Source organism: Brassica oleracea, chromosome C3, assembly GCF_000695525.1.
Source record: "Brassica oleracea var. oleracea cultivar TO1000 chromosome C3, BOL, whole genome shotgun sequence".
Taxonomy (NCBI): domain Eukaryota; kingdom Viridiplantae; phylum Streptophyta; class Magnoliopsida; order Brassicales; family Brassicaceae; genus Brassica; species Brassica oleracea.
This window is the reverse complement of record NC_027750.1, coordinates 6,810,918-6,835,895: the sequence shown is the minus strand read 5'-3', so window position 1 is coordinate 6,835,895 and position 24,978 is coordinate 6,810,918. Positions and strand designations below refer to the sequence as shown.

The window sequence follows — 24,978 nt, the reverse complement described above, 5'->3', positions numbered from 1 at the left end:
AGAAATATTAAAATAAGATTATCTCTTTGTTAGCAGCATAGAGTTGCTTGATACATGACATCTCAAAAAATAAGGCAAAAAGATTACGAAAACTATTAAACAAATATGCAAACGTAAAATAGAGACAGCCGGCACATCAAATATGATTTGTCTTTTTTTTTAATCAAGAGATTATGCTTCTTTAACGTCAGAATATTCCTTCAACATTGAAACAGGCCTACTGATTAGAATTTAGAAAAGACAAAAGGTGGAACCGGTCAAGACGCAACCTCATACTCTCATAAACTTAATGGTTAAAAACACTATTTTATTTTATTTATAATAAATTTCTAATTATGAAAAATTAGATTGAAAAAAAAACTTTCGCAGTTTTCTTATACTTTTATTAAAAATATCATTCACAGTTTTTTAATAAATTAGAACTTTTTAAATATGAATATTTCTTTCTTTAAAATCCATAAAAATGTTAAAAGCGGCACTATTTGAAACGAATGAATAAAATACTATTTTACAAATAGTTAATTTAAATTACTTCTTTTCCAAACCCCCAAGTCAACTATGTCCGTAGATGGACACTTAAAACTGTTCTAGAATAATGTGAATAATCTTCTCCAAGTTTGAAAGTTCTTTTTTTCCTGCATTTACATATATATACACGAGAATCCTGTACCCAATTGCATATACACACTCACGTTTAAAAGTTTTATTTGAGGCCAACCACCTGTGTGATCAGATTACCCGTCTAAGAAAAATCAAGAAAAGTTCTTCGTTCTCTCACTCTCTTACATCTTCTGATTATGTCTAGTCCGAAGATCGTCAACGGTCCCGGTGGTTATACACTACAAGACGTTCCCCATCTCATCGATTATCTTCCTGACCTTCCGGTACGTTGCACTTTGATCTCTGGTTGTTACCTTATTGATTTGTAAAGTTAAAGTAATATTCTCCATCTCTACAAAGAGATCGTATCTAATATCGTCTATTAACAATGGATGAGTCTTTTGCTTTGGGTTCTGTATCTTTGATATGTAACATATGTTTCATGGTTTATGTTATTTGCAGACTTATCAGAATCCATTAAAAGACAATCCAGCTTACTCAGTGGTTAAGTAAGTAATTTTCACCTATCTTTAGACGTTTTCATTGCTCAAGGGTGTTCATAGGTTTGATTTTGGGTTTTGTCAGGCAATACTTTGTTGATACAGAAGATACTGTACCTGAGAAGGTAAGTTTCATCAAGCACAATCCTTCTTTTTACCCTAACTGCTTGAAATATGGTGTTTAGATGATTTATATCTTACTCAGAAAACTGAGGAAAATATTCTATTTTTTGTTCTTGTTATTCAGATTATAGTCCACAAGGATGGTCCAAGAGGAATCCATTTCAGACGCGCGGGTCCACGCCAAAAGGTTTACTTTGAGTCCGATGAAGTCCATGCATGTATTGTTACATGTGGAGGTCTCTGTCCTGGCCTCAATACCGTGATTAGAGAAATCGTGAGCAGCTTATCTCACATGTACGGAGTAAAAAGAATCCTTGGAATCGATGTAAGTTTTGTGAAAACATAATACTAATCTCTTCGTCTACAGTTTGATATATCGCAGCTATTGTCCTAATGATTCTCATATGTAACAGGGTGGATACAGAGGTTTCTATGCAAAGAACACTATCCCCTTAACCTCTAAAGTCGTGAACGATATCCACAAACGAGGAGGAACAATCTTGGGAACCTCACGAGGTGGGCATGATACCAAAAAGATTGTTGATAGCATCCAAGAGCGGGGTATCAACCAGGTTTACATCATCGGTGGAGACGGAACACAGAGAGGAGCTTCAAAAATATTTGAGGTAACGTACGCTAGCCATTGTGATTACGACATAATATTAATTAAGTTGTAAGCTTTAAAATTAATAGCTGAATAAAGATTGTGTTGAAACCATGTAGGAGATCAGAAAGCGTGGACTTAAAGTTGCTGTGGTTGGAATACCGAAGACGATCGATAACGATATACCAGTAATTGATAGATCTTTTGGGTTTGACACTGCTGTGGAGGAGGCTCAACGAGCGATCAACGCAGCACACGTTGAAGCTGAGAGTAATGAGAATGGTATCGGTTTTGTAAAGCTTATGGGTCGTCACAGTGGTAAGTTTTTTCTCTTCTTATGTGTTTTTTTGCTTTGAACGTTACAGTTTAATGATTATTTGACTATTTGATGATTTACTACAGGATTCATAGCGATGTATGCTACATTAGCAAGCAGAGATGTTGATTGCTGCTTGATTCCAGAGTCACCATTTTACCTTGAAGGAGAAGGTGGACTCTTTGAGTACATAGAGAAACGGCTCAAGGAGCATGGTCACATGGTGATTGTTCTTGCTGAAGGAGCAGGTCAAGAAATGATGACGAAAAGCATGGAGACTAATACTCTTGAGGACGCGTCTGGTAACAAGGTTCTTAAAGATGTCGGCTTGTGGCTATCACAAAGCATCAAGGTAAACAAAACAAAAGACTCAAAAACTTTCTCTTATGCCACTACAACGAAACCTCATGAATATTGTTTTTTTTTTTTACTTTATTTAATGGTGATAGGATCATTTCAAGAAGATCAAGATGGTGATGAATCTCAAATATATTGGTAACAAAAATCATAACCCCTTTTTCAAGTAGTTGGATTTACTCTTCTTTTAAACTTAGTTTTTGTTTCTTGCTTTTAGATCCTACATACATGATCAGGGCGATTCCAAGCAATGCGGCAGACAATGTATACTGTACGCTTCTAGCTCAGAGCGCGGTTCATGGTGCAATGGCTGGTTACACCGGCTACACCAGTGGTCTTGTCCATGGAAGACAAACATACATCCCTTTCTACGTAAGTTACTAATCAATCTGAATTGTGACTAGAGATGTTGCAATGGACTCCTGACAGATTAGTCCTGATTTGATCTTTTTGTTTTTGTGCAGAGGATAACAGAGAAACAGAACAGTGTGGTGATTACGGATAGAATGTGGGCAAGGCTGTTGTCTTCTACTAATCAGCCAAGTTTCTTGGGTCCTAAGCATGTATCTGAGGAGAATAAGGAGACGCCGCCTGACGGTGAAAACTGTAACGGAGTTGTGGATATTCCTCAAGTGACTAAAGAGTAAAGAGATCACCAAGTGAACGTTAAAAACAACTTTTGTTTGGGAACTTTCAGTTTCAGGAATCATATATATTCAGGGGTTTCTGAAAATTATGCCGTTTTCGTGTGGAAGTGGAATAATTGTAAGAATTTGTGAAACACATCTTAGATTGTTGTAGATGTGTTGTTTTGTAACATTTTGCAACTTTTTGCACCTTCCAAATATCATATCATATGATTATGATTTATGAATAATGAGAACAATCTTTTTGTTTTGTTTACATTTTGAGATTATATCATTTTATGATTTTGTAAGAATTTAGAATATAATATGACAATAATTAGATTAAATAGGAAAGATATATAACCTAATATAGAATTCACGAGGCGAGGTGGAGGCTTGTATGCAGCCACAAACTGCCACAGTGCTGAGATCAGATGCGGCTTGGAGAGTGGATTCAACAGTCGCTGGACTGGGATGGACAATCTCAACACAGGAAGAATTGCGGGAGTATTCGGGACTGAAACATCAAGTGTTCTCGCCTGCTTTAGCGTTGCGGGCAGGACTGGAAAAGTGCAGGGAGATGGAAATCTGTCAGGTTAAATGTGAATCAGATTCCAAACTGCTAATCAATAGCATCAAGAATGGTAATGCATTAACAGAACTATACGGTGTCGTGACGGATATTCTCTGCATTGCAAATGAATTTGCTTCTATTTCTTTTGCTTGGATTTCGAGAGAAAATAACAGAGCAGCAGATGTGCTTGCGAAACAGAGTTTGAATGTATTTGGAGGGGGTTCACCTCCCATTTAACATTTATTATCTAATGAATGGAAGTTGTGTTTCAAAAAAAAAAAAATCTAGGTGGAGGCTTGATCCATTGCCGACTAGTCTTTGATATATATATCAATATATGTTTACGTCGCTCTTACCAAAAAAAAAAAATATATGTTTACGTCGCTATTACTGAATGGCTAACACCATCGAATGAAGGTAAACGATCCACTATGTATCATAGGCCTGGGCATTTTAACCTGGACCCGAAGACCCGAACCGGAACCGACCCGGAACCGAACCGAAAATTTACAAGTACCTTTTGGGTCTAAATTTTTTTACCCGAAAGAACCAAAACCGAAAAGGAACCGACCCGAATAGATCCGGACCCGAAAAGAACCGACCCGAATAGACCCGACCCGATAAGAACCGATTTGTACCCGACTTAAAAACATGTATATCTAAATCTATGATGTTTTTGTGTTCTATTTTATATATATTATTTTATGATTTAGTTGAAATATCTTTTGTGAACAACATTCGTTATTATTTTTTAACATTTTTTAAGTAATATAAAGCTTTAAAATGTAAAATTTAGAGTTTTAAAATATTTTATTTTAATTATTAATAGTTTCATTTAAGTTGTTTTGTAAAATTTTAGATATATATGACAAATATTCAACTAAAGTTGATGGAATTGGGTATATCATATCTTTTTCAGATCCTAAATACCCGAACCCGATCCGGACCCGATATTGACCCGAAAAATTACGGGTATTTTATGGGTATTTTAATTATAGACCCGAACCGACCCGGACCTGAGAAGAACCAATCCGAACCTGAGAAGAACCGACCCGAACCCGAATCGAAAATTTTTAAGTACCTATTAGGTCTAAATATTTAGGACCCGAAAAGAACCGATCCGAACGCACAGACCTAATGTATCATGTCGAAGTTTATTCATAGCTATGTATCGTGTCGAAGTTTTTTTTTGGTCAAAACAATAATGTCTATTTCTTAAACTCAATAAGCAAACACTGAACAAAGACAAAGGATAAAACGATACACTATGTATCATGTCGAAGTTTATTCATAAAAGGAGAGACGGGTACAATACTTAGTATTAACATTCGCTAATGCTTAATGTTATAATAGAATTTTGTTAACTATGCAAGGCAGTACTTCCAGTTGTTGACTAATCACTTGGTGGTGGGGAGAGTTAGAAAACTCTTTTTTTTTTTTTGATCAAGAGTTAGAAAACTCTAATTGCATTAAACTAAATCATTACAAATCAGTAAACACGTTTTTTATATGTAAATAATTGACTACGTCACAGTTACTCTCTCATCTTTCATCAGACAACCAAGATTCAGAAACTTGTTGTCTTCTTCCTCCCATGGCTATCAACAACTTTTTGCTCTTCAGTTTGACTTTCCAGCTGCTCCTTCTACTTCGTGGTTCATCTGAATCTTCACGAATCACCGGCGATGTGTCGCGAACGCCCAAGAAGTTCCTCGAATTAGCCAAGAGTCAGGATCTTTTTGATTGGATGGTGAGAATCAGAAGGAAAATCCACGAGAATCCAAAGCTGGGTTTCGAGGAGTACGAGACCAGTAAACTCATTAGATCGGAGCTGGACCTCATGGGAGTTAAGTACAGGTATCCAGTCGCTATCACCGGCGTTGTTGGTTATATCGGCACGGGAGAACCGCCGTTCGTCGCGCTGAGAGCTGATATGGATGCGTTACCTATGCAGGTGCAGTTACATTTATAGACCATTAGAATATTCAATTCGGTTTGAATTGGTTATTAATCTGGTATAGAGAGTTTAGATAGAGGAGTTCATGAACCATCTAAGAAGGAAAATTCGGTTTAGATCGGTTCTAATTTATAGGTTGGATCGTTAGGAATAATAAAATTTAGAAACCAGTTAATATATAAAAAATCAATTAGTTGAAATATGGGTTAAAAATAAGGTAAATAAAAATACCGGATAGTTTAGACTATTTGGATATTTTTAAATAATTTTGGAATAATGTGATAGTTCGATTTTGAATATTTTTAATATGCTTGTAAATTATATTTATAGACATTTAATTCGTTTATATTTAAAAGTAACTAGGTGTCTTCCTGCAGTAAAAAAATTTAAAATATTTTTTAACAGATAAATAGAAGTTATATTTTAAAATAAAATTTAATTAATATTGTAAATTTTGTAAAAAGATTTAAAATATTTTTTACAAATAAATAGAAATTATATTTTAAAATAAAATTTTATTAATATTGTAAAAAAAAAATTTCGTATCAATATTTTAATATAAATTTGATTTAATTAAACATAAAAATTATATTTAAGAATATGCATGTATATATTTGAAATTATAATTTTAGATAGATTTTTCTATCTATTAATTTTAATTAAATATATTAAATAAATTTGTAAAAGTTGCATAATTACCAAAAATTAAAATTAAACAATATTTATAAAATTTGTAGATATATAAGAAAATAATGATTTTACGATTAAATTTTTATAATTTTCTAAAAAAATTGTATACATTTTTGAAAATTTTAGTAATAAAATTGTAAATATAGTCTAGGAGCTTTATCTTTATGTATAAAAGTCATGTTTTATATTTTGGATGTTAATGGTTCTGGTCGATTTTTGGTTTTTTTAGTCTGGTTTGATTTTTAGATATCGGACTGATTCTCGAATTCAGGAAGATGTTGAATGGGCGCACAAGAGCAAAGTACCTGGTAAAATGCACGCTTGTGGACACGATGGTCATGTCGCTATGCTTCTTGGTGCTGCCAAGATGCTTCAAGAACATCGCCAAGATTTGCAGGTTTTACAAACACTTTCTATATTAGCCTTTTGCTTTAATCAGTAACACTAACCTAAGACATGTTTGTTAGGGAACTGTGGTGCTTATCTTCCAGCCAGCTGAAGAAGTTTTCGCCGGAGCGAAGAAGATGATAGAAGAAGGAGCTTTGAAGCATGTGGAAGCCATTTTCGGGATTCATCTTACCAACCGGGTTCCCTTTGGCAAAACCGCTTCACTTGCAGGTTCCTTACTGGCTGGATCTGGCTTCTTCGAGGCTGTAGTAACTGGTAAAGGTGGTCATGCTGCCATCCCACAACATACCATAGACCCAGTTATTGCAGCTTCTAGCGTCGTCCTAAGTCTTCAACATCTGGTGTCACGTGAAACCGACCCTTTGGATTCAAAGGTTACTCCTTAGACCTCATCTACTTGGTCTTGGCTTTTCTTCTAACACAAGTCATTCTTCTGTAGGTGGTTACAGTTTCTATGGTTCATGGAGGCAATGCCTTCAATGTCATCCCTGATTCAATCACATTAGGAGGAACTCTCCGAGCATTTACTGGGTTTTCTCAGCTTCAACAAAGAGTCAAAGAGGTGATGTGATTTAAGATTGCAGTTGTTTAGATTTTCTGGTTTATCTAAACCAAACACGGGTTTTTAGGTTATCACAAAGCAAGCAACAGTTCACCGGTGCAATGCACCAGTGAATCTAACACCACACGGTAAAGAACAAGTCCCACCATTAGTGAACGACATGGACTTATACAAGCAGTTCAAGAACATGGTCGGAGATTTGCTGGGTGAAGAGTCATTTGTGGAAGCATCGCCTGTTATGGGAGGAGAAGACTTCTCCTACTTTGCAGAAGCAATCCCTGGCCACTTCTCTTTCCTTGGAATGCAAGATGAGACAAAAAGTTATGCCTCTACTCACTCATCGCTCTATAGAGTCAACGAAGATGCGCTTCCCTACGGTGCTGCAATGCATGCATCGATGGCCGTACAATACCTACAAGGCCACTAAACGGTCCGACTCACCCAAAGAGGAACTCTAAAACCACTATCTGATTTTATTACAACTTTGTTCATAGTTCATTGGATATTTCTATAGACCATAAAAGACACTTGTCAGGTTATTAGTCTTAGAATTCAAACTAAATGATTAAACCCATGGTTAGTTTGTGTTGGAGGCTGATCATCAGATTCAAAACTAAGATCGTATTTCATAGCATGGAATCAAAACATATAGAGTTAAGAACCAAAGATACATGACTAAAACAAACGGAGAAAGATCAAGTTACAAAAAGAGCAATAGAGCTTTGAAAGAAGCATCTCTTTCATGCAAATATCATCAATCTTCTACTTCTCAGAAGAGTTGGGTCCTCTCTTCTTACCGAAACCAACAACTGCAAAGATCCATTTACCGAACATAAATCAATGAATATATAAAGACAGGCATTGTCTGCTAACCAAAAAGAGCTATAATCTATTTACCAAGAAGTACTTATTCAAACATTTCTGTAGATTATTCAATTTAGAGTAATCTCAATTCATTTCAACTAAACCAATGCAAGTGTAGGTGTCTCACTATCCCAATCTTTTATAATATCAATAGACGCACAAAACGTAATCAAATCAGCAAATTATTTAAAGTCATTTGAGAAATTACCGGCGGTAACGAAACGGCGATTGTGCTGAAGACGCTTGTGAGCACGTCCTCTGGGTTTCTTCTTCTTATCTTGCTTCGCTACCTTCGGTGTCTGTCCTCTCACCTTACCGGCACGTGCCAAGGATCCGTGCACTTTTCCTGAGATTCAACAAACACTGACCGTGTTAACAGAGATCCAATGGCAAAAGATATAGAAATGTCTAACCAAATCAAACGATTCCATTTTTCACTAATGCTGTAGTACAAAAATTATACTAGAAGCTATGAGGAGGATTTACCCATGGCTGATTTGCTTCTCTCCTTTTTCTTCCGACGGCTGTGATTAGCTGAAAGGAGTGCGTAATCTCTGAGTTAGGGTTTTTGGTGCTGATAACATGTATTTATACCTGACGGTGAGATTTCTTGGGCCTTATAGTAAAGAACATTTCAAGAACTTTTATATACGTGAGGTTATAAATATAGACCCATAGTAAAAATTACTTTTAGGAGGCATGAGGCCCAATAATAAAATATCTTTTTAGTATTCTATTCTGTTAGGTTCGGCTCTATTCCAGTTTTCAGTTTCTGGTGCCTTATTCAGTTATTTATAAATTTTGATATAGGTTCCCTTCGGATCTTGCGGGATTCGATTCAGATTTGGACAACTCGTTAAAATTATTCTTAAAAATTAAATTCATACATATTTGAAATTTCTTGATATAAAAAACAATATAAATTTGAATAATGTGTACAAAATTGCTAAAATTAACATAAAATTTAGTTTAGCTTGAATATTTGGACGGAAAATCAATAAATATTTCAATTAGCTATTTAATTTTAACTATTTGTTTATAAGTGCTTTAGACAACTTTAAAATATTTTACATATTTTAAATATTCTATTGGATATTAAATCTTAAAATATAAATCTAATTCAAATATATTCGGATATCCAAAATATTTTGATTTAGATCGAATTTTGTTTCGATTTTCTAAACACCAAAATTTTGAACCTGTTCCGATATTTAATCAGTTTCAGTTCGAATTTGGTACTACTTTTTGAGATCAGATTCGATTTGTTTTTCGGATATGTTTTTTTTTTTGCCTAGGCCTACTACTTACTCACTTAATATGTTTGTACAAAGATTGATATTATATATAGTGTATTTTCCATTTTCTTTTTCTTAACAACAAATAAATTCCAAATAGATGTAATTTATTAGTGTATGCTTCTTGAAAAATATTGCTATATTTATTTGATTATTTTTCTGTGTATAAAAACATAAAAAGATAGCGATGTATAGAGTAAAATAGAATGAGTTGAAAAAAATACTACATGCGTTTCCTAAAATGCATAGAAGAAAAAGTATTTTTAAAAGTTATATTTTTACATTTTTAATTTATATTTTATTAACTATTAATGAGCAGTTGTAAACTAAAAACTTTAATTGCAAAGACTTTTTCTGATTTGAATAAAATTTAAAATTCTTTCAAACAAAAACTTTAATAAATTTAATAAATTTCTATTGGTTTAGAATTCTAAAAATTTTATAATCACAAAAGACTATGCATTTAACACCGAAATATAATAGATTTTATTAATACTTGTGAAAATCTGGAATATACATGAAACTGAAACAGAAAAAAGCAATTTACAGAAATCTGTTAAAAATGCTATACATGAATTAAAAATCCATAACATATAAATTTGAAAACAGAAAACTAAAATCCAAAACAATCATTCTTTCGAATCGGAGGGAAGGGAGTATCTACTTGAAGAATGCGAGTACACCTCAACCTCAGGAACACCTTCGTCCCCGTTCAGGTACCTCAGCACCATTCTCATCGCCGGACGAGACCCCCTTTTCGGGTGGCAGCACAGCAGCCCCACCACGAGCGCCAGCCTCGCCTCCTCCTCGTCGTAACCAGATCCGAGCCTCGAATCCACCGCGCGGAGCACCTGCCCACTCGCGTGCATCTCCATAACCCAATCGGCCAAGAAGAAGCTCCCGGAGTCCGTCGGTTTCCTCCCGGAGACGATCTCTAGCAGCAAAACGCCGAACGCGAAAACGTCGGACGCGGAGGAGGAGTTTCCGTTGCGCGTGAGCTCCGGCGCCATGTACCCGATCGTGCCGACGACGACGGTGGTGTGGGAGAGGGATCCGCGCTCGTAGAGCCTGGCGAGCCCGAAGTCTCCGAGCCTAGGGTTCATCTGATCGTCGATGAGGACGTTGCTCGGTTTAACGTCTCTGTGGATCACGATCTTCTCCCACTCCTCGTGGAGGTAGAGCAGCCCAGACGCGATTCCTTTGGCGATTTGAAAACGCGCGTCCCAGGTCAAAACGGCGCCGCATAGTCTCGGTTTACTGTATAACAGCGAGTCCAAGCTTCCGTTAGGGATATAATCGTAAATTAGCAATAGATCGTTTCCGTGTTTGCACCATCCTTGTAGGTTGACCAGATTCTTGTGCCTCAAGCGGCCTAGACTCTCGATCTCGGCCACAAACTCTCGAACGCCTTGTATGCTGTTTGGAGTTATTTTCTTTACTGCGATTTCATCAGAGGACGGAGATGATGATGACGTGGTGGTTATGATTCCTTTGTAGACAGTCCCGAACCCTCCCGTTCCTATGATTCTGTTATCCTTGAATCCATCCGTAGCTGTGTGGAGATCTTTGTATCGAAACCTGTGTGGATGATCGAGTTCCCAATCCTCGAGAACCTCCTCTTGTAATCGTCTTTTGTACATCATCAAGATAAACAATAACACTAACATGATGGTTATAACAGTAGTTAAAGACACGACCAGGGAGATGATCTCTTTGTTTAAGCCTCTCTTCTTCGCCGTATTTGGAGGCGGAGGAGGAAGGTCCGTTAGATTCAGCGTAGCTGCTGGGACCGGACCGGTTGAGAAACTCCAACCCATCACGTAATGTGCGCTCGATTTATCCCCCGTGGCCGCCGTGAATCCGACAAACATTTCTTCTTGCACGATCTCCAACAGTTTAGGAACTTTTTGTGAGATCAAAGGAGTTGTCGGCTTAGATCCGAGTCTGGTCGGGTAGACAGTGATGGTAAGAGTTCTGGTTGGTCCGTGGTAATCCATAAAGACTTGGATCGGCTCGCCGCTCGTGAGTTGAAAATCTTCCTTATGTCCCTCTTTGTCGTAGTAAGCAACAGGTTCTTGGACGAGCGAAGAGAGACTGTTGAAATTTAGACCGATGTGGTTGCCTATTCGATCTGTGCTGTCTTTGTATCCTTGAACCGTGTCGAACTCCACTGCGAATACGTGATTATCCGGATCACCGTCGTCGTCTTCGTTGAGAAGACCCAAGTACTGCGCAGTCTCCGCGTCTGGACGGTTTGGGGTTGGGGATAGTGTGAATGTAAACCCGAAACCTCCGTTGTTTGAGCTTGAAGGGATGATGACAAAGATGAAGGAAGTGCTAAAAGAACGAACCGTGGAGTTATTGTCGAGCAGTCTAACCGGTTTGTTGTAGAAAGCCGTTCCCGCGCGGTCTGAGTTTCGATTGGTTAGCCTTAGTAGTCCGTTGGGCGTGATGGTTGCATCTTCTTCTAATTGAAGCTTTGATTGGTTTACTTTAAAGCCTTGAAAAATGAACTCTGTGGTCGTCTCTCCTGCTGCTCTGTGAGCTAGGAAGATGATCTGTAGGAAGGTCACCAACAAGAAGAACGTGATCATGGATCTTGTTTCACCCATAAATGATCAAGAGTGTGTTGACCAGAAAAAAAAAGAACAGACGGGAGGATGTATTTTGGTTGGAAAAGTCAAGAAGAAGATGACAACAAAAATGTTTCTAATAATGATAAGGGAGAATTAATATCGTTCTCTTACTGATACGATGACCGTGATGCCTGGGAAATTATTCTGTTATTTTGAAAGTCCTATGGAGGCATGTGGTTGACTTTTGACGACGTCCCAACACACCTTGAAACTTCTTAAATTTTATTATCCTGAGGGAAAAAAATAAGATGCATCATAATTGAATACAACGTTACGTGGTCACGATGGCCAGGTACGTTAGATATTGGGTGAGTCTTTTGTTTATTCGAGTTGTTTGATTCTCTTCATTTTTTTTTTGTGCAGGTGTGAAAATTGCTAACCAACTTAAAATATTTTAAACAATTGTTCTACAATGTTACCGACCTAACTATCATATTTGAAATATAAGTTAAAAAAAAAAACTATCATATTTGAAATCATATTTTATCTTCTACTTTTTTGAACACCGAAGATAATATAATATAACTCAACATCATATTTTATTTATTTATATAATATACAAATCATAAACAAATACAAGAATTTATTAAAAAAAAACGAAACATTAACCAGCTATAGTAATTTGATTATCTTACGAATATTTTATATGGAGGTGGAAAGATTAGTAAACTAATTGTTTAAGAATCTTATGATACGAAATTACAAACCACAACCACTAGAATCCGCGGGGTGTTAATTTCCAATCATACCCCTTCACGTTATGTTCTTGCTTAGCTGTTCTAGGGTTCTGTCTCCAGCGCCCCCAAACTCATCACCACCCATACCAAAATGGCCGACGAGGTTCCACCACCTGCACATCAAGTACCCGCCGTATCCATATCCAGCGATGGAACCTCATCTTCAACAGTGCAAAAAGCGCGGTTCTCAGACCGAGTCCGCATCCGCTCGATTCTGGGCCGACCCGACGGCGGAGCCGGACTCGCGGGTCAAAAGGTCCGAATCAGCGGGTGGGTCAAAACGGGGAGGGAGCAAGGGAAAGGCGCTTTCGCTTTCCTCGAGGTTAACGACGGATCGTGCCCTGCGAATCTTCAGGTTATGGTGGACGCTTCGGTTTCAGATCTCACCAAGCTGGTTGCGACGGGGACTTGCGTGACCGTCGATGGGTGCTTGAAGATTCCTCCCGAAGGTAAAGGGACGAAGCAGAAGGTTGAGCTTAGTGTTGTGGAGGTGATTGATGTGGGGACGGTTGATACTGCTACTTACCCGATTCCTAAGACGAAGCTGACTCTTGAGAGGTTGAGAGAGTTTCCTCATCTTCGTTCTAGGACCAATTCGGTAATAAAGATCACTTACTTTGTTCGAATATGTTATGGGATTGGTTTAGTTATTGAGATTATGTACCAGATCTAATCAAAAAATGATTTCTTGATCAGAAAGTTAGGTTTGAGTGGAGTGGAGTGTTCATGGGTTTAGGGTTTAGTTATTGAGATTCTTCTAGCTTTCGTAGCCTCAGTGACGATTACTAGAGATTCATTTACAGCCCTAATCGAAAAAACTATTACTTGATCAGAAAGTTATTTAATTTCTATTAGGTTTAAGTGGACTGTCTTGTTTTTGTTAGCCTCAGTGACGATGATGATTACAGATTCTTTGCAGCCTTAGTCTAAAATGGTTAATTGATCAGAAAGTTATTTTATTTCAATTAGGTTGAGTGGAGTCTCCTGTATTCATGTTTGCCTGTAGTATACAAAAAAAAAAAAAAATTCTTTTGATTGAAACTGTTCCTGTGTTTGATTTAGATACTGAGTTTCTTTGCTGACTTAATCAAAGATGATTACTTGATCAGAAAGTTAGGTTTGAATAATTGCCCTGTTTTTGTTTGCCTGTGGAATAAAAACACTTATTATGATTGAAACTGTTCTTAGGTTTGGTTTAGTTATTGAGGTTATTTTCAGACTTAATCGAAAAATGGTTACTTGATCAGAAAGTTAGGTTTAATTGGATTATCGTGTTTTTACCTCCCTACGGTTTCAGATCTCAGCAATTGCAAGAATCCGACACGCTCTCGCTATAGCCACACACACATTCTTCGACGAAGAAGGTTTCCTCTACATTCAAACCCCAATCATCACAACAAGCGACTGCGAAGGAGCTGGAGAGATGTTCCAAGTAACAACTCTCATCAGCCACACCGAGAAGCTGGAGAGAGACCTCATCGAAAACCCTCCTCCCACCGAGGCCGACGTCGAAGCCGCCAGACTCATCGTCAAGGCGAGAGGCGAAGCCGTAGCGCAGCTCAAATCCGCTAAAGCAAGCAAGGAAACTATCACAGCCTCCGTTGCTGAACTCAACGAAGCAAAAGCGAGTTTATCCAGAACCGAAGAGAGGTCAAAGCTCAAACCCGGACTACCTAAACTCGACGGAAAGATTGATTACACCCAAGACTTCTTCGGCCGCCAAGCTTTCTTGACGGTCTCAGGTCAGTTACAAGTTGAAACCTACGCGTGCGGTCTGAGCGACGTGTACACGTTCGGTCCTACTTTTCGAGCAGAGAACTCTCACACCTCGAGACATCTCGCCGAGTTCTGGATGGTGGAGCCTGAGCTAGCTTTCGCCGATCTTGAGGACGATATGAACTGCGCGGAGGCGTACGTGAGGTACATGTGCAAGTGGCTGCTCGAGAAGCGTTACGATGACATGGAGCTAATGGCGAAGAACTTCGACAAAGGCTGCATCGATAGGCTGAAACTGGTTGCGTCGACTCCGTTTGGTAGGTTAACGTATACCAAAGCGATAGAGCTGCTTGAGGAAGCTGTGGCTAAAGGGAAGGAGTTTGTTAACCCTGTGGAGTGGGGGATCGACTTAGCATCTGAGCACGAAAGGTTAAAAAACTATTTTTCAATTTAAAACACGAAAAAAACGTTACTAATGTTGTCTTGTCTCATATCTTACAGATACTTGACAGAGGTTGTGTTTCAGAAGCCTTTGATTGTGTACAACTACCCGAAAGGAATTAAAGCATTTTACATGAGACTTAACGATGATGGGAAGACAGTTGCTGCCATGGATGTCCTCGTTCCAAAGGTAAAGTTGAATCCTTTAATCATGGAAGAGTACATATGAATGAGCGTCTTTTTTTAATTAGGTTGGAGAACTCATTGGGGGAAGCCAAAGGGAAGAAAGGATTGATGTCATCATGGAAAGGTTGGTGAAAGTGAAACCAGTTTGTTCAATTGTTGGATGTTTCTTTGATTGTGTTTTTTTTTTTTGGTATGAACAGGATTGAGGAGATGGGACTACCAGTGGAGCCATACGAGTGGTACTTGGACTTGAGACGTTACGGAACAGCGAAGCATTCAGGGTTCGGACTTGGGTTCGAGCGTATGGTTCTGTTTGCGACAGGGATGGACAACATCAGAGACGTTATTCCCTTCCCTCGCTATCCTGGAAGAGCTGACCTTTGAGAAGATTTTACCTTTGCACAAAACTCATTTTTATGATTTTACCTTGGAACAGCGAAGATTTTTTTTTTTTTTTTATTTTGACCAAAAAAAAAAATGTTTTTTTTTTTATATATGTTACTGCTCGATCTGGTTTTGTGAACCAGTTCCGGTTAATTTTACATTATACGTTGCTTAATGAATGATATGGATATTTTGACATGGAACTGGGTTTGTTCGGTTATCTGGAGAAATTAAGTTTCGCAAACCGGAAAATGTAAGTACGTAATTAGACTTCAAAACCGTGGGGTTGGTGGTATTGTTTATTTTAGGCTTGACCGATCCGTGGTCCGTAAGCAGTAGGCCATAACATTATTACTACTTCAAACAAATTGCTGTGGCGTTTATAGAATTTTTGTTTTATATAATTTGAAGCGTCAGATGTTGTCAATACTATCATCAATTTTTAAACGAACGATCGAAACAAGAAGTCGATATGTCCGAGTGGTTAAGGAGATTGACTCGAAATCAATTGGGCTCTGCCCGCGCAGGTTCGAATCCTGCTGTCGACGTTTTTTTTTCTATTATACGCGAAACGAACTAGAGCTGGCGTGATGGAAGTCATCGTTCCAACTTCCAAAGGTAAGCTGACATGTAATGGAACTGATTGTCGACTCTTTCCGTTTTCCTTACATTTTTTTGATTCGGACTTGTCTGAACGTATCTTGAATTACAGAAAATTCATTTCATTTGACATTTATAGGTTTAACGAAACGTTAGGTTCAATTGATTGCTTAGACAACTAGGTTCACCTTGATTATCATCACTAAGACCGTCTTAGAAATGTGAGATTCCAAGAAAAATCCAAAAGATAAACAGATTCATATTGAAGTCTAGAAAATGAGTCTTTCCAATAAACTGCATCTGTGACTTGTTGAAAGAAAACCAACAAGAAATTAAAAGAAAAACAGCAAAACTTGTCCAAGTGACAGACTTGTCCTCTCCTCTCAGTCCTCCTCATCGATGACCTTAGTGCCGAGTCCACTAAGCCCTTCAGCAGAGATTTCAGCAACGGTGACGAGTGAGAAAAACTCTTCCTTTGCGTCTTCATCGTCATTTCTCTTACGGGCAACACGAACTCTAATCCTCCTCGGGGGACCTCTGATTCCTCTGCTCCATATCTGCTTGTTCAACTTCACGTCTACTCTAACGTCTTTGGTCCCCATGGCTTTCTCTGCAAACTTCCTGATCTCCTTGATGGCCTTTGGTGCCTTCTTCTTAAAGGTGCTGTTACAAAATGAATTATGTATAGGCAGGGAAACCTTAAATCTCAGGAAAACAATCAGCAGATAAATAAAACCTAATCCTAAAATAAAGGTTCACATTTTCATTTCAACACTATCATATTTGGATAAATTGAATCCGAACCAGTACAAGAATCAGTATTCGTTAGACTTATTATGCTTCAAGAAACACCAAAACAGTAATAACGAGCTGAAACAAGATTGAACACATGGAATATGATTATTATAAACAACATTTCCGTGTGAATCCAATTGCAAAACTGAGTTTCTAAAAGAAAAATATTTAAACATTAATCAACAAACAAAAAGTAAGCCTAAGAAGCTTGCTACTGATTTTCACCATATCATAAACAACATTTCTCTATGAACTAACATATTATTTACATTTAGAAAAGGATAAAAGTTTAGATACTTAATCAAATAACCCACAAGAAGTCTAAGACGATTCCTACTATAATATGGCAGGAAGAGACGATCACATTACAGCACTGTGAACTTGAACAACCAGACAGCTAAAACATGTACTATAATAGAAGAGGTTGAGGTTTGTGAAAGCTGACCAGCTGTGGAGGCGTCTGTGGAGGTTGATGGTGTACTCTCTGGTCACCACTTCCTCTTTCCTTCCCTTTTTCTCAGACATTTTTTCTTTGTCTGTGTTTGTACTTCTTCAAACTCTTACCTATCAAATACCACTTATAAGTAGATTCACTTATCGGAAACTAAACAGATCTGTAAACTGCTAGATTATAACGATCATAGAACGCAGAATTGAGCTAGAGAGATAGAGATAGTACCTTTGCGGCTCGAAGAACGTCGACAGACAGAAAGGCGCCGAAGGGGTAGAAGTAAGCTTTATATATGCTACACTGAACTAAACCTAGATGATTTATTTAGGCTTTAGTGGGCTGAGTGTGTGTGCCATTATAGTTAGCAAGTAGCATTAACCTCTCACTCCCTTAGAAGTTTTGAGCCCACTAAAGGCCCAGTATGTAACTCAACAACTACACTACAGGAAAACTTAAGAAATTGCCCTCAAACATTACTACGGGCATGAATGTAAATTGTGCTAATAGTTGCATAACCGGACGAAACCGCTAAACCGGAACTACACTGTTTACTCAAACCTCCGTAACAAACCGGTGCAAAAGAGAATACAAACAGATTTGTCTTTTTAAAGACCACAGAGTTTGAACGCTCAACAAAAAAAGCTTCTGATAAATATCTCTCTCAAAGTTTTTATTCAACTCAGATTCTCACCTTCTAGAGACTTTCTCAGCAACCAACTTGATCTCACGAATCCTTTCATCAACCAATTGCTTCAACTGCTGCTCTTGATCCGGTTTGTTTTCATCCACTTGAACATTGTTGTTATTAGCTTCTTCTCCATTCACAGACTTGAAAACCACAAACGATGCTTCAGCTTCGAACGTGGTTGGAACATCCACCACCTGCTTCTTCGGAGCCTCTATATCTTTTCCAAGAATGTCGCTTCTCACATGGTTCGTGATGACACATGTGTAATCCTCCATGTATTTGTCGATAGGATCAAGCGCGAGATATATCAAGATCTCCCAGCATTTGAGGAACTGTTTCTTGTTGATCTTCAGAGCTTCACGGACCTTCTCGACGGCATCCGAAGGTGGAGTGAACCGAGGTATCTGAGCTTTCTTCGATAGTTTTCCTTTTGTGAGAGTCTCTACAGCTGAGTCAATGGCTGGTTTGATTGGATCGAAAGCCAGCAAGCGGTTTATGTCTATGCAAGTGCGGATGTGTTGGAACTTTTCGGATGGCTCTTCCACTGTTAGATCGTAAACGTCTTCTGCTACGGCCATTTTGTTTACAACCTCCATGAGGTAGCTTCCAAATCCTTTTCCTTGGAAGGAAGGCAGGACCAGGATCTGGAATCAAAACCAACAATCAGCACAACAAGTCAAATTGTAAAGAATACAAGAAAAGCAAAGATCATTGAGGTATATATGTTTATACCTGGCTGAGTCGCATCCTTAACCTGTCGGGGTAACGATAGAACTTATAAATTGCAGTGAAGCCCACAATTTGATACAAAGGCTCCTCTTTATCCTCTTTCTTTTGAATCAGCAGGTACAAATGCCAGTCAGGGTCAGTGACATCAATGGGATTGCTACCTGATATAATGGACCAATGCCTGGTTAATACTAACAAGAGAAGATAAACATTCAAGAGCTAGGGCGGGTGTGTGATTACCATCGACAAAAAGAAGAACAAGGGGCACCAATCGGCTATAGAGGAGTCCAGCATTAGGAGAACCAATCTCCACCCGTAAAACCTGAGGAAAATCTACCATTATATGTTCTTTCTTTGACTTCTGATAAACGCATCTTTAACTAATTGGGTCCTTGAAGACTATAAGATGAAACATATAACGCAAAGCTACCTGGAGATCTGAAGGAGACACTTGAGCATTGATGTTGCTTCCATCTATCACTCCGGAATGTATTACCTCTCCGTTTGAGACCATATTTCTAAAACAATCAATAATGACAAAGTTAAACTATCAATGACTACAAAGAGAAACCTATCTTAAAGAATACATGAATAAGTTTGAAGAAGTATGAGAGATTCCAGTAGCTGTGCACCTGATAAAATCTCTCTCTGTCGAAAAGGTTTGCAGAAACTCATCCTTGCTATCAACAATTGTCTCAGCAAATATGTTCTGTGTGGAATGAATGAAGTAGTTGATCATAAGAGAAACAACAACAATGTTGAGGCATCAGATAAGATAAGACATAGAAGTTGATTAGTACCTGTAAAGCAGTTTTGAGGTCCGTGATGCCTTTGTCTCCCTTTTAAACCAAAAAAAAAAGAAGAAGATAATATAAAGGGATGCTCATTCCAAAAAACACAATACATAAACAGGCCAATGGATAAAAACTAAACTCAAGACTTACATTGTTAGTGCTCTGGTACGTGATATCAGCATAAGAATGCAACGAAATGCTATTGATCCACACATTGATCTGAAACAAATGAAATTAACAGCAAGATTACGCCAAAACAGAACTACAAGCACAACAATGAGACACCAGAAACTTGAAGAAAGAAAAAACTACCTTCAAACCTTGGTAACCATATATCTTCCCATCTCCATCAAAAAAATCGTTCAGATCAACAGGGGTAACACAGGAAACATCAGGAGAACCCACTTCCTCTTTGCTGGAAACTACAAAATTAACACACCACAAAAGGAGAAGTCAAAATAATATCACACCAACCCCAAAAAAAAAACTTTCTACAGAGAATACTAATAACACTCATTGATAAACATTGAGCACAAACATCTCGGCATAATCCAAACAATTCATCTCATGGAGTTCTTCTACAAACGAATATCACAGCCATTGTAGATACAAATTGCAATTACAATTGCACGATAAAGCAAAAAAAAAACTACACACATGGAAGTTAGAACAGCTAATTTCACCAAAGAGGGGAAAACAGGAGGCGTAACCCTAATTTCGTTACGATCCAAAATCAGATACGTACCGAGATAGATTTTGATGCACTCGTTAGCCTCCACGCCAGTATCTGTTAAGAACAAACTGCCAGATTAGAAGAATATTTACGAAAAGCGTAGCTACGCTAAGTGACAGTAAAACAAAAGGAACAAAAAATAGGAAGAGAAACGGCTCACCGGCGGGAGAGAATCCGACGCGGCGACGCTTCTTAGGCTCGGGACCTGGGGCGGCGGCGGATTGATGCTTCTGAGCCATGGGATCTCCGGCGGGTGAAGGCGGGAAGAGAGTGAGACAAAGGCGGGAAAAATTGGAGGGTTACTGGAAATGTAGAGAGAGCGATGATACTCTCTCACTAAGCTTAGGGATCTTTTTATGTATTGACTCTTCTTGAGAGAGAAAGTACAGACCGAGAAATAGACACCACGTGATCTTATCTAAACCAAGGCCCGTTAGCGGCCCAAATATATAAATGCATCTTCTTCAATATTGTATACACATATTGATACAACGAGGGCGTTTGGTCTAGTGGTATGATTCTCGCTTTGGGTGCGAGAGGTCCCGAGTTCGATTCTCGGAACGCCCCCTTTTTCATGTAATTAGTATTTTTTTTTTCCTGTGTGAAAAAAATACCGCGTGATGTTAGCCAACTGTCTAATAAAATGATCGAGGATTTCGGAAAAATCCAAAACATTAAAGAGATGTTGATACGCACACTTTGGAAACTATAGACTTATTTCAAAATGGTGCCTAATTTTAGAAAAGATCAACTTGTTCTAACTAGTCTTGCTTTTTTTATTGGATTCTGTTTAGTTCAGTTTTACCAGATTTTTAGTTTCGATTACGCTGTTTTCAGATTTGAAAGTATACATTTCAGTTTTAGTGTGATTTTTTCAACTCCATTGTTCATATTAAAATGATTTCTTAAAGACTTTGAAAAGTTGAGTCCAAGTTAGTTTTTTTTTTATTGTAGCTCGTTTAATATTAGTCAAAAGACTCAAAACGAAATAAAAAAGTTTCTTTTTGGATATTTTGACCGTTCAAGTGTCATGTTACCACCACCGGCGTCAATGGAGAAATCACCGCTAAAAATTTAAATAGAGAGAGAATAAACGAAGAAAAAAAAAAACTAAAAATCGGTTATTTTTCCAGAGAGGTCTTAGGAGAGAGACGGAATCGCTTTGTATATAAGCTAAACAAGCCAAAAACATTTAGAGGAAGAGAAAGAAAAGAGCTCCTCTTGTTATCCCTGCGGGTTAATAATAAGACAACGGCGACAGCCAAGGCGGAAACTGAGGAGCTTTTGTTGCCAATGGCGGAGTCAAACGGCTCCGTTTCCGTCGACGTTGGAACCATCTATCTTGGTGGCAAGGTCCTTTCTCTTACCTTCCTATTTTGTTTTCTTGAAATTATTTTAGATATTACTGCAATTATGGTTTCTTGAAATCGGATCCGAATCAAGCTTCGGGACTCATCATAAACTTGCTTGAATTTAAATGTAATCTTCTGATTGAGATTTTGTTGGAGAAATTGTATGGTTTGAAATTGATTTGTAATAATAAATCTCTTCTTCTTGATTGCCTATTTTACAGATTTGAGAATAATAAGCTTCTTCTTAAAAAAAAAAAGTTATTGGAAAATTCTTTGCTTGCGGATTTGTAAAATTTCGTGTTAGATTATTCTTGGGATCTTCTTCCCTATTCAAAAGATTACTTCTTCTTCTTTTGTGCTATTCTTTATTCTTGTCTTATTGCCTTTTGATTCTTTTTTTTCTTTTAATTAATAAAGAAAACTCCAGCTGTTTTTGTCTAACCCTTTAACGCTTTGTTTATTGTTTATTCAAAGATTAAATACTAATCCTTCTTTATTATCTCATCAACACTCATAGTATTCCATCTCTTTTATACTGTCATTCTCTTTTTATTATAAAGAAATTTCACAATGATTAGAATTATTAGGCCATCCTTTGGATGATGATGAAGTTTTGATTCTGTTTTTGGCCCCTTAAAAAGTAGAAAGCTTGCACATGGTAACCCTCTAACAGAGATTTTTCATTTGTTTTCTTCATTGTCTTTGTATACATTAATTATTTCCCACCTAAATTAAGTTGTCATAATCATAGCTTTAGTACAATTGTATACTGAAGATAAACAAACACATGTATTAAAACTATGGAGAAGAAAATGGTAATGAGATAGTCTTAAAAGTTTTCTGTTGGTTTCATGATACATTGGTGGGTGTTACTTTTGTTAAAACTTGGTTGGTTTTCTTGTGTTCAGGAGCATCGTGTTAAAACTGCATGTGGTGTTGTGTCTGTCATTGTCTATGGAGATCGAGAAAAGCCAGCATTGATTACGTATCCCGATCTGGCCCTTAACCGTAAGTCTCTAGATATGTCATGCTTCTGATTTACAGGATCCTTTCTCTGTTTTTCTGATTTTTTTTTAAATGTATTTGTTGCTTCTTCTTTCAGATATGTCATGCTTCCAAGGATTGTTCTTTTGCCCTGAAGCAGCTTCCTTGCTGTTACATAACTTCTGCATATATCATATCAGTCCACCGGGGCATGAGGTCAATATGTTAGTTTCTCTTTTAAGTTATTTAACATGTCATTTTCTTTATAGACGTGATCACTCACATAATTTCTTCATTTTCACGAAGAGATCTTACAGTTGGGAGCTGGTCCGATTTTTCCTAATGATTCAGTCCCTTCTGCTGATGATTTAGCTGATCAGATCCTTGAAGTTCTCAACTTTTTCGGGTAATTATCGAATGAAGTCCTTATTGAAGTTTACAGACATGTTAACTAATGACTTATAAGCTTTTTTTTGTACAGCCTTGGTGCTGTGATGTGTATGGGAGTGACTGCAGGTGCTTACATCCTCGCATTATTCGCGGTATGTTCCTATTTTATCCCTACTCTTCTCACAGTCCGTTTTCCTCGGACAGACATTGTGTTTATTATATGCTCTCCGTTTCAAAACTTTTCAGATGAAACATAGAGAAAGGGTTGCCGGTTTGATTCTTGTCTCACCACTATGCAAGGCACCGTCTTGGTCTGAATGGTTCTACAACAGAGTTGTCTCAAACTTGTTGTATTTCTACGGAATGTGTGGAGTTGTTAAGGAGTTTTTGCTTCAAAGATATTTTAGTAAGGTGCGTAAACTACACTAGTAGCTTCCAACTACCATTGTTGCATTACTAGCTCTTCTCTAATTAAAATTGTTTTTTTTTTTTAAAAATCGCTTCTACTTGTAACAGGAAGTCCGTGGTAACGTAGAGCTTCCAGAGTCAGATATAGCACAAGCTTGCAGAAGAGTCGGTCTTCTACCTTGCACTTTTTTTTTTGTCTTGATTCATCAATTTATAGATCTCTCTGTATATCAAATTAAATGACGTCGTTACGCTTTTGGTGATGTCTTTAGCTGCTTGATGAGAGGCAAAGTGTAAACGTCATGCGGTTTCTTGATGCCATTGATCGGTACGACAACAAAAAGCCCTTTAAATCCTTTGTCTAAGCAGCATTCATGGTGTCAAATATTTGTTGTTTTTTTTATGCTTTTGCAGGAGACCTGACATCTCAAGTGGATTGAAGAAACTAAAATGCAGGACACTTATCTTTATAGGAGATCAATCGCCATTCTATTCAGAAGCTGTTCACATGGCAGCAAATTTGGATAGAGGATACTGTGCTTTGGTTGAGGTTTGAGAAACAAAATCCTCAACCTTTTTTTATTTTCATGTTGGGAATACTAATCTTAATGTTATCTTTGGGTTTCTTGGGATCTTTTTCAGGTTCAGGCTTGTGGTTCAATGGTAACAGAGGAGCAACCGCATGCAATGTTGGTTCCAATGGAATATTTCTTGATGGGATATGGATTATACAGACCATCTTGTTTCACAGAGAGCCCTAGAAGTCCTCTTAGCCCTTCCTGCATTTCACCCGAGCTTCTCTCCCCTGAAAGCATGGGATTAAAGCTTAAGCCTATCAAAACCCGAGTTTCCGCTTAAGTGCATGTGTGTGCTATTACACTGATTCACTGGTCTAGTTTTGTAGATATAGAACAAACAAACACTAGGGAGATTTGAGGAGAAGACATCTAAGCCATCCTTATATAACACATTCTTTTGTAGTCAGCCATGATAAAAACAGCCGTTCATTTTGTTAAGAAGCCACAAATGTTGTTTCATTATATTCATTTTTCTATATATATGTAAAATGTTCTGGTGTTGTGACAATGTAACATTTTTTTGTGATGGGACACTTGCAGATTATGTCATCCACTTCCATAATAAATTCATATTGCCTATGGTACTTTCTTTCTTTTCTATATAAATATTCTTGACCATCAACTCAACTGAGAGCATATGACTCTACCTTTACAAAAAATTGTTAAAACAAAGCAAACTCTCTACAAGAATTAGTAGTAACAAGGAAATTTGTAATGATTTAAAGAAAAATAAATCAAATGAAATTAATTTTTAATGATTATTAGTGAATAATTATTCGAAAAAGTAGTTTGCAAGTATATGATGGATTTGTTGAAAATAAGCTCATTTATTATCATAGTGAGTTAATGATTGAAGAGAAGCTTATTTCTTTGAGATGTGATGTAATGGCGGTTAAGTTG

General features: G+C 37.6%; 8 protein-coding genes and 2 non-coding genes across 10 annotated transcripts; 6 read left to right on the top strand and 4 right to left on the bottom strand.

Annotated features, from left to right (window-relative positions):
• Positions 1–634: 634 nt before the first annotated feature.
• Positions 635–3,378, top strand: LOC106331517 (ATP-dependent 6-phosphofructokinase 7-like). Its single transcript, XM_013769894.1, has 10 exons — positions 635–884; positions 1,063–1,109; positions 1,186–1,225; positions 1,348–1,548; positions 1,637–1,849; positions 1,947–2,145; positions 2,230–2,495; positions 2,593–2,638; positions 2,718–2,872; positions 2,965–3,378. Exons 1-10 carry the CDS (start codon positions 798–800, stop codon positions 3,145–3,147), a joined length of 1,437 nt encoding a protein of 478 aa, XP_013625348.1. The 5' UTR covers positions 635–797; the 3' UTR covers positions 3,148–3,378.
• A 1,825-nt stretch (positions 3,379–5,203) lies between these two features.
• On the top strand, positions 5,204–7,890 carry LOC106332538 (IAA-amino acid hydrolase ILR1-like 2). The gene is made up of 5 exons (XM_013771004.1): positions 5,204–5,654; positions 6,619–6,744; positions 6,815–7,129; positions 7,195–7,317; positions 7,385–7,890. Exons 1-5 carry the CDS (start codon positions 5,295–5,297, stop codon positions 7,742–7,744), a joined length of 1,284 nt encoding a protein of 427 aa, XP_013626458.1. The 5' UTR covers positions 5,204–5,294; the 3' UTR covers positions 7,745–7,890.
• Positions 7,891–7,898: 8 nt separating this feature from the next.
• LOC106332537 (40S ribosomal protein S30) lies at positions 7,899–8,792 on the bottom strand. The gene is made up of 3 exons (XM_013771003.1): positions 8,668–8,792; positions 8,390–8,527; positions 7,899–8,126 (listed from the first exon to the last, which is right to left on the bottom strand). The coding sequence occupies exons 1-3, from the start codon at positions 8,669–8,671 to the stop codon at positions 8,080–8,082; spliced, it is 189 nt and encodes a 62-aa protein (XP_013626457.1). The 5' UTR covers positions 8,672–8,792; the 3' UTR covers positions 7,899–8,079.
• A 1,160-nt stretch (positions 8,793–9,952) lies between these two features.
• On the bottom strand, positions 9,953–12,264 carry LOC106334544 (lectin-domain containing receptor kinase VI.4-like). The gene has a single exon (XM_013772842.1). The coding sequence runs from the start codon at positions 12,086–12,088 to the stop codon at positions 10,106–10,108; it is 1,983 nt and encodes a 660-aa protein (XP_013628296.1). The 5' UTR covers positions 12,089–12,264; the 3' UTR covers positions 9,953–10,105.
• Positions 12,265–12,893: 629 nt separating this feature from the next.
• LOC106334543 (asparagine--tRNA ligase, cytoplasmic 1-like) lies at positions 12,894–15,796 on the top strand. Its single transcript, XM_013772841.1, has 5 exons — positions 12,894–13,447; positions 14,147–14,994; positions 15,067–15,196; positions 15,258–15,316; positions 15,393–15,796. The coding sequence occupies exons 1-5, from the start codon at positions 12,941–12,943 to the stop codon at positions 15,574–15,576; spliced, it is 1,728 nt and encodes a 575-aa protein (XP_013628295.1). The 5' UTR covers positions 12,894–12,940; the 3' UTR covers positions 15,577–15,796.
• Positions 15,797–16,042: 246 nt separating this feature from the next.
• Positions 16,043–16,124, top strand: TRNAS-CGA. Its single transcript has one exon. It is a non-coding gene; the product is annotated as a tRNA-Ser (tRNA).
• Positions 16,125–16,444: 320 nt separating this feature from the next.
• On the bottom strand, positions 16,445–17,728 carry LOC106334542 (60S ribosomal protein L31-3-like). Its single transcript, XM_013772840.1, has 3 exons — positions 17,651–17,728; positions 17,417–17,535; positions 16,445–16,839 (listed from the first exon to the last, which is right to left on the bottom strand). The coding sequence occupies exons 2-3, from the start codon at positions 17,494–17,496 to the stop codon at positions 16,560–16,562; spliced, it is 360 nt and encodes a 119-aa protein (XP_013628294.1). The 5' UTR covers positions 17,497–17,535; positions 17,651–17,728; the 3' UTR covers positions 16,445–16,559.
• Positions 17,729–17,909: 181 nt separating this feature from the next.
• LOC106334541 (histone acetyltransferase type B catalytic subunit) lies at positions 17,910–20,737 on the bottom strand. The gene is made up of 10 exons (XM_013772839.1): positions 20,527–20,737; positions 20,379–20,420; positions 19,946–20,055; positions 19,784–19,852; positions 19,640–19,678; positions 19,472–19,548; positions 19,270–19,357; positions 19,080–19,161; positions 18,843–19,000; positions 17,910–18,754 (listed from the first exon to the last, which is right to left on the bottom strand). Exons 1-10 carry the CDS (start codon positions 20,603–20,605, stop codon positions 18,110–18,112), a joined length of 1,389 nt encoding a protein of 462 aa, XP_013628293.1. The 5' UTR covers positions 20,606–20,737; the 3' UTR covers positions 17,910–18,109.
• Positions 20,738–20,861: 124 nt separating this feature from the next.
• On the top strand, positions 20,862–20,933 carry TRNAP-UGG. The gene has a single exon. It is a non-coding gene; the product is annotated as a tRNA-Pro (tRNA).
• A 514-nt stretch (positions 20,934–21,447) lies between these two features.
• On the top strand, positions 21,448–24,627 carry LOC106334540 (pollen-specific protein SF21). Its single transcript, XM_013772837.1, has 10 exons — positions 21,448–21,719; positions 22,627–22,726; positions 22,821–22,918; positions 23,020–23,108; positions 23,184–23,244; positions 23,339–23,503; positions 23,609–23,665; positions 23,773–23,828; positions 23,915–24,050; positions 24,143–24,627. Exons 1-10 carry the CDS (start codon positions 21,660–21,662, stop codon positions 24,356–24,358), a joined length of 1,038 nt encoding a protein of 345 aa, XP_013628291.1. The 5' UTR covers positions 21,448–21,659; the 3' UTR covers positions 24,359–24,627.
• The last annotated feature ends 351 nt before the right edge of the window (positions 24,628–24,978 follow it).